This window comes from Ambystoma mexicanum, chromosome 6q (assembly GCF_040938575.1).
Source record: "Ambystoma mexicanum isolate Mex_15411 chromosome 6q, UKY_AmexF1_1, whole genome shotgun sequence".
Classification (NCBI taxonomy): domain Eukaryota; kingdom Metazoa; phylum Chordata; class Amphibia; order Caudata; family Ambystomatidae; genus Ambystoma; species Ambystoma mexicanum.
In genome coordinates this window covers 714,288,500-714,296,759 of record NC_090937.1, presented here as the reverse complement: position 1 = coordinate 714,296,759, position 8,260 = coordinate 714,288,500, and the positions used below count along the sequence as shown (strand labels likewise).

At 43.3% G+C, this 8,260-nt stretch overlaps 1 protein-coding gene across 2 annotated transcripts in view; it reads right to left on the bottom strand.

The window, feature by feature from the left end:
- Positions 1 to 206: 206 nt before the first annotated feature.
- The window catches only part of LOC138516246 (uncharacterized), a 342,716-nt gene continuing 334,662 nt past the window's right edge, over positions 207 to 8,260 (bottom strand). For both annotated transcript variants that reach the window (XM_069631229.1, XM_069631230.1), the window contains one exon: positions 207 to 6,701. In XM_069631229.1, the coding sequence (XP_069487330.1) occupies positions 6,550 to 6,701 (152 nt within the window). In that variant the 3' untranslated portion in view covers positions 207 to 6,549. The remainder of the gene's footprint in view (positions 6,702 to 8,260) is intronic.

The following is an 8,260-nucleotide window of genomic DNA, read 5'->3' as shown; positions in this document are numbered from 1 at the left end:
GTTCTCTGCGTGCACAACTTATCTCATCTAAACTTTGTTCAACTTGCAATCCATCTCCTGGTCTCATTCCCTAGTGGGGTGTGTCCATTATTAGGGTTTTTGGATATTGTGTTGGCGAGTGGGCGCCTTCACAATCCAAGTGGCAGATGAATTTATCAATAAACGATCTCAGATCCAAATAACCAGACAGACTCAAAGAATATGGCAAAATACTATTTTATTATCAGCTCAATAAAGTAGGGAAGCCTGGTGAACTAACAGATTGCAGCTCACTCACTCTCAAATACATTGCAATTACAGAAAGGCTTTATACCTCGATGTACGTCAGCTATGTCATCCTACATGGGAAATAGTAAAAACCTTTCGGATGGATGGATTGGTTAGGGGAACATACATACCTATACTTTGTTTAAGTGTTAGTAGCACAACTGGCTGCCCTTTATCTGGTAGGCACGCCTTGAACTACCTCTAAGTATGTATAATGCAGATTAATAGCAGAATAACAGCAGTGTATTGGCTTATCCAACAATGTATGGCTCATTGCTAAATAGGCCCACATGATTGGTTGGCATTCTTTCCCAACCTTGGACATCCAGCTTGTTAGCAGCACGTAAGCAAAACGAAACCCGGGTGCGGGGAACAACATAAGACCACTGCCCACTTGGCCAATTAGCCTACCATCTCTCATCAGTTAAGCCCTAAACCAAGGCTTCTTCTTTGTAGTTGACCTTACTTAAGGAGGTGAAGGTACATTGCTAACTTCATCTGGAGCTTAACCAATGGGCCTTGTTTTCTACTTCTGCACCGCGTGTGAGGAGACAACGATTTTGTCCATCTTGACCTTTTATTTAGAGCTGATACAATTATACTGGGTGCCTTTACTTCTCTTGGCATCTGGAGACTTGGTTGATCCGTCTTGCATATGATTTCTGCATCTTTGATTGTTCAATACTTGGCACTTGCAAATGTTCACTCCTTTACTTAATCTAAGAGAAATATGTTGTGCGTATGTAGATTATCCTCTTTGACTCCTCTTGTGCGTTGCAATTACTTCTTGATGTGGTATCCTTGATCCAAAGCCAAACAGATATTCTTTGTTCCCCACACAAAGCTGTTTTCCAGCACCTGTCACCTCTGCAGATCTAGTCTCTCTCCTTCAGGCTGCTCACTTACTATTCTACAAAACCGACGTCCATCTTTTCATCATGACTGCTTTGCCCGCATTATATTTTTTACTGCAGCAAACTTCTACATGTCTCATCTACCTTGCATTTCTGCGTATGTACATCTATTGCATCCCTTCTCACTCACCTTAACAATATATATGATTTCTTCATATTTGCATAAATGTTATTTTACTTCAATCACATCTGTATTCTTTAAGTATTTGCATATCGTTTCAGTGTGTCCTTATATCTTCTCTTCATGACATCACTTTACTCTTGTCAGATTTCATTTATAGCTTCTGTGTTCATTGGTGTATGCAGACATCCTTCTACCATGTCAGTTTGAGGGTACATTCGATATGGTTGTCTAAGTGCATAAGGTCTTTCGTATCTTCAAGGTAGTGGGACAATACCAGGTGTCACACACAGTGCCTTCTTGTTCTTGCAATATGACGGACGTGAGGGGGTGGGCACTATGGATGACGTGTACATCTGCCTCTCTAAACGAGGATTAACTAAGCAGGGTGTCCCTGAACCTATTGAGTGTAGTGAATCGCTATCCCCTATTGTGGTGACTCAGCGTCAGGAGGTGTGGATAAGGTTGTGCGTTCATTTCAGGGATTGATGTCTTGGTCAGTGGACATCCCTTGCACAAAGTGAATGAGATGTTAACAACCATGGAGGAGGCTAATTGGTATTCCACACTTGACCTTTCGTCAGCCTACCACAAGGTGGATTTGCCCCACACGCCCACACCATTGACAGTTTTTACTATGCGATGGGGGTGTATGGATTCAAGAGATTGCCTTTCCATTTGGTGTCAGTGTCTGGTGTCTTTCAGAAGATCGTGGAAGACCTGTTGGTGATGTTCCTGGGGTAAAATGCTACCAAGATGACATTTTTTGGTGGGAGCAATGACTGAGTTGGAACATGATGTGACGGTGCATGAAGTGCTGAGAAGGTTGGAGGTGGTGGGGCTGACAGTGAAAAATGAAAAATGTAATTTCAAAGTTTATCAGGTGTCATTTTGGGTCACAGACTGACTGGGAAGGGGTTGGAAAAACACCAGGAAATGGTAGATGCCATCTTGAAGATCAAGTCACCGTCAAACAAGGATGAGTTGAGGTCATTCCTAGGTTTGATGGAATTTTATGCCAAATTTGTGGAAAATCTTTCAGAAAAGTGTGCTGTATTAAGAGATATGCTGAGAGTGAGGACAGAGTTGGTATGGGGGACTAAGGAAGAGCAGGTGTTCAGTAGGATGAAAGAGAATGGGCCCACATTGCCCAGATTCGACCCCAGGGCTGACACAATGATAACTGTGGATACTTGTCCTTGTGGTTTGTGTGCGGTACTTAGTCAAGGAAAGGGGTGGAGGTGCCGGTAGCTTCTGTAGCAAGTGCTTTGACGGTGATGGAGTCAAGACATTCCACCATTGATAACAAAAGTCTGGTGTGCTATTGGGCTTCCAATTATTTCAAAACCTATGTGTGGGGAATTCCTTATGCAATAACAAGTGATCATAAACCATTGGCACATTCATTTTCCACAAGAGGGTCTGGTTTGGTAACACCAAGGATAGCCGGTGCTGGACTGCCCATGTGGGTGGGACAAAGTGATATGCAAATGGATATTTCCCATCTATGAAAGGTACAGTGAGCAAAAAGCGCGTGCTGCAAACTCTCATCTCAGAACAGGTTATCATGCCATGTTCTTTCTGGAGAGGAGCGCCTGCTATCTTTTTTGAAAGATAGCCAGATGGCTGTGTGCATCGCAAAGATTCAACTTTGTGTTGAAATGTGTACCAGGGTGTTGTAATCCCGTAGAAGATTGTTTCTCAAGGTCTCAGAGAGCGGACTTCGGTGAGGGGGATGTGGAATTTTTGTGGATTCTGCAGGTGGCAGGCACTGTGGATAGTGCATTTTTCGAAATAGGTTTGGTTGGAGGGCATTGAAAGTGATACCGGATTGAAGGAGGATGTGGTTAGAGCCGAGTGTGTGGGAGAGAAGGTCAGGTCACCATTGTACAAAGTAAGGCACAAGTTGAGCAGGTCAGAATTGGGTTCGGCAAGAGGTGAAAGGTTGGTTCCACCAACATCTCTTCAGAGAGAGTTGGTTAAGAGTGCTCATGGTGGCCATTTAGGTAAGAGTCTAACTAAAAGCATATTTATGCCAAGTTTTGGTGGCCTGGTATGGATACTATGATGGATGAGTAGGTAGGTTTTTGTGTTCCTTGTGAGACAAATGACAAGTCGTTAAAGACTCAGAATGTTGAGTGCAGAGGTGTAGATGTCCCAGAGCAGGCATGGGAGAAGGTGGCTATTCATTTCATGGGACCCATGAGTCTGTTGGGGCAAGAACGAAGGTTTGCCATCTTGGTGGTAGATTATACATCGAGGGGGTTTGAAGTGGAGTTAGTGGAATGTATCACCAGTAAGTCTGTGATTGACTTTATGGAGAGGTTGTTCTCTATGGAAGGTCACCCCAATGTTATGATTTCCGACAATGGTGTTCAACTGGTGTTGCAGGAAATGTGTGAATATTTGGAGTCGAGTGGAATCGAGAATCATCGTACTGCCCTGTACAATCTCAAGGCTAATGGGTTGGTGGAACGCACCAATGGTATTATTAAAGAGACCATTCAATTGGCACTTGCCAACGGATTGGATTGGATTTGAAGAAAAGTGTGCATGAAATGATGAGAGCTTTCAGAGACACTCCACTTGTTCTGACAGGAGTTACCCTATTTGAAAAGATGTGAGATAGGAAGATGCATTTTTAGTTATTCCCATATTGGACGGGAGATGACAAACAATGGGGACAGAGCAAAGGGTTGTGGAGGGGAGGATGGTATGCTGGGCGATGTGGCGCATGTAAAGAAACCATCTAGTGTACCGAAAGGCTGCTCTCATTATTTCAAACCTGTGAAGGTGGGTGGTGACAAGTGATGGAAGGCAATGGAGTCTGGACCGTGTAGCTGTTGTGTAGCATCCTAATATAAAGCAATGTGCATGTTGTGAAGGGCGTGGGTATACACTTTGGGATGGGGGATGAATGGTACAAGGAATGTGGTGATGATGATGGTGACATGTTTCAGGATGAGGAAATTCCTTCTTCGTCCAGAAGTGGTGATGCCTGTGGGAGTCAGGATGGTATCTAGGAAGGCGCACATGGTGGACAAGACAAGGTCCTTTGGAATGATGTGAGGAATGAGAGTAGAGGACAGGGTAGCACGACAGGTCGTGTGAGAAGGAGACCTTCAAAGCTTGATGATTATTTGATGTATAAATAGTACATGTTCCAGGATTGTTGTTTTTATATCTTATATTTGCGTTCATCACAATTATTACTATGTGATGTTGTGTTATTCAGCATATCCTGCATGTATGTATTCTTTTCCTGTTCATCGTCCGCTATGTGCAAGAGGAACCATATGTTGTATTCATTGTCTGCGCACGCGATGGCAGCCCAGCATTCTATCCTGACATACCATTGCGCGCACTCTTCTAAGTGACAGGTGGTCCACTGTTAATGGACACTTGTGACAGCGACATCCTTGCGGATGGACCTTCGTTGTGGTCTTGTACATTAATAAACGTATACAGTTGACGCAACTCACCTGATTGTGTCGTCAGTCATTACCACAACCTAAATTGAAATCCAGCTGCATAAAGTTCGACTTCCTCTCTTGCAAAATCACAGTTACATCCTTTGGTAAGCATTGCACACAGGAATGCTGCTGAGAGGTTGTGTCAAGGAATCGCTTTTCGTTGGATGGTGACAGACAGAAACTAGTCATTACAACACGATTAAAGCAGAGTGTTTATTTTCGTAAACTGTCATTTGCGTTCACTCTCAGTTCTGCCTTTCTGGGGTTCGATTAAACTACTGGTGTCCCCTTGCCCTAGCGCTCCAGTTATTTATCCCTATCCTATATGTGCTGCTTTACAGTTTCAGTCCTGCTGAACCTAGAATGCCCAAAACGAACGTCTTTTTGATACCCAGAGACCAAGCCCCAGTTGCCTGGCATGGACGGGTAGCATCCCGAAAGCCCTATTTCTCAGGTAAAAGCAGGTCGGTCTTCTGCGCTTTCAATACACAGACTGTATGTACTCTTCTGAAAGCACTATTTCTCAGGGAAAAGCAGGTCGGTCTTCTGCGCTTTCAATACACAGACTGTATGTACTCTTCTGGCTGATCGCTAAAGGTTGCCAAATTACAGTGATTTGGGATTTCACATCTATCTATCTATCTATCTATCTATCTATCTATCTATCTATCTATCTATCTGTTTATAAAGCACCAAAACCCTCAAGCATCCAGCAGCTGCCATGCTGACCAGCAGCAACCTATTGATGTGTTCCTGATTCATGCCAGCCACAATGATGAAAGTGGACATTGGTGAGTGAGTTCCAGTCATATAAAGCAGAGAGCTGGCATGGTCCTCTCACTTCAGAGCCATCCACCTTCTAAGGCTGCAATGCATCTAAACTCAACCTGAACATGCTGGCCAACCAATGACGAGCTCCTACGCTGCGGCACAGAACACCTCCAGCAAGCCACGGGATTGGCTCTGCAAATGCAAAGAACGCAGGCGGGAGGATTGCAGGGGGGCATTCGTGTGTTGATGTAAATGCAAATTGTAATTTCTTGTGATAAAACTATCCATAATATTTGATCTAAAAACTGAAAATATTCCTTAACCACTGCAGGAGTTACATTTGGATGAGAATGCGATCTGCAGAGTGAGATGCTTTGGCCTCTGCCTCAGTCAAAAGCAAAAGTGAGATTCCTAACCACAGCATATGCTAGCGCTGTTACAAGTATGGTAATGTGGGGGTGGGTGGGGAGTGTTAGTAACACTACCACTTTTACCACACTGTCACTCAACGCGATTTGGAGTTGAAGTAGAGCAATACTTTCAGCACTTGGTGAGGGGATATTTCCTTCAATTTACCTAGAAATCGTACAGCAGACGGAATTATCACCCATGGTACGTCCTTCAGATTCCTACGGTGTCCGTTGCGACTCCATGGATGGGGACTAACACTGCCTTACCGCCTCTCGTAATTTGACAGATTTACTGGCAGACCAACTGGTGGTAACGGTAATCACGTGTGGTGGTAAGAAACTTGGTAATGAGGCCCTTTGCCTTTACTGTCCTAAATGACCAGAGCCGGGGTATAGTATCAACAAAGTTCAAAAGGGATTCTGCAGAGAGCCAACCTGATGATATCCCAAAGATCACATTATTTGAAGAAGTTCACTGCAAATTTGCCACATAAAAGGCGCATTCATATTATCATGCGGGTGTATAAGATGCTGCCATCCTTTCAGCCTCTTGCGAGCCCCAGCAGGACTGGCGTATACATGTAATGGTCCTTCTAATTTCTCCAGGGCCATTCCGGGTGAATTTGGTACGTTCCGGCGTGCTTCATTTCCCCGTGCTTGCAAATTGGACCCGTTTTGATCGATGATGGCCGGTGTGGTGGGCCAGAAGAGAGTGTTTTCAGCAACCTTTCCACTGCAGCTGTTTCTGTATTTAAAACAAAAGTAAAGAAAATGGAAATGCCAATTCAGATCTGGATACTCTAGTCTGTTTGCAAAGGTTTTCGACAGGGTTCTTTTGCAGTACATGGGTTTATACATATTGGGGCACATTGATCAAGTGGAACAAACATAGGGTAGGCAATTGGTTGTAAACACGCAACAATTAAAACCAATAGACACAAGTTGCAAAATCCACCCACAATTCCCAGGACACACCATATGTAACCAGTGAATTGAAAGCTTCATCAGAAAAAAGAGAGCGTTCAGAATGATCAGTACAGCAAGGCAAGCCTGTGTTAATATTTATTTCAGAGGGTTGACACAAGAACTGGCATTGAAATTCAAATGTGATATTGGCAGTGTTTTAAAGATAGGTCGAGTTCAGCAACCAATCTCTTTGAAGTTCAGGGTCACTTTAATGAAAAAAGCACACTTAGAAAATAATACGGGCATTTCCTGGTGGCATTCGCGAAGCAAACAGTGAGGTTGAGCTTTCATCACATATAACTGACTCAGAGACACTCATAATACAAAGGGGTAACTCTGGGAAGCTGTAGTTTGTGAAAATCCTCCTATACTAACCCATTATTATTTAAGCAAATGAGGGTCGTGGTTCATCATAATTCATCATACTATCATGAGGCATTAAGCAATGAACAGCACTTACAGGCTACATTTTCAGTAAGATCTTGTCAATGAGTCACTTCTCCCTCGCTGCATGTTCAAGCTCCCGGTCTTTTAGAACCCTAGAAACCACTTATGTTTATACAATGCATGAGAAATGTGGCTTTCTGCACACCTGTCTACCCCTACATGGGATCAGCACGGTCAGCGCCACCAGGCCTCTTATAGTCACGTAGCTCTCCGCAGCACCCCAAATCAAACCAATCGTTGAGGTAGCATGGCAGTCACATTGCGGTCTCTTATTCGGCTTACTAGAACATTGTGTTGTGGCAGGAACTCTCTTGAATTGCTCAGCCGTGGTTATTTGGAAGGTTTGAATTTTGTTTAGTCCTTAACCTCTAACAAAACCATATTATTCATGCCCTTACATTTTGTTACATTTTTAATATTATATTGCATTTTTGGTCTGATTTATACCCTCTGAGTGTGGTGTTAATTAATTCACAATTGTAACTGATAGCCTGTCTTTATATTACGCTCAGCAGCGGTGCTTAGTCTTCAAGACTTGTTGAAATGTATTCCATGTTAAGAATGTTGCAACCAATCTTGCCAAGATACCGTGGTGCGTTCATACAGACTACACCTAAATCCACTCTTGATTTGCAACGGCATAAAAAGAGCAGGCACATCACTTGCGAGCAAATCAGAGACACCATTCTAACACTAAACCAGCTCCCACATTCAAGAGCATTTCTGCAGTTTACATCAACCAATGACCACTGAACAAATTATATTATTTTGCTTGCATCTCATCAATAACAATAGAATCCGCCTATAGTACATTATCATAACATGTGCAGCTCAAGATATAGACCCAGTCCGACCAAAGGGATAAAACATTGCCTGACACATCCTAATTTC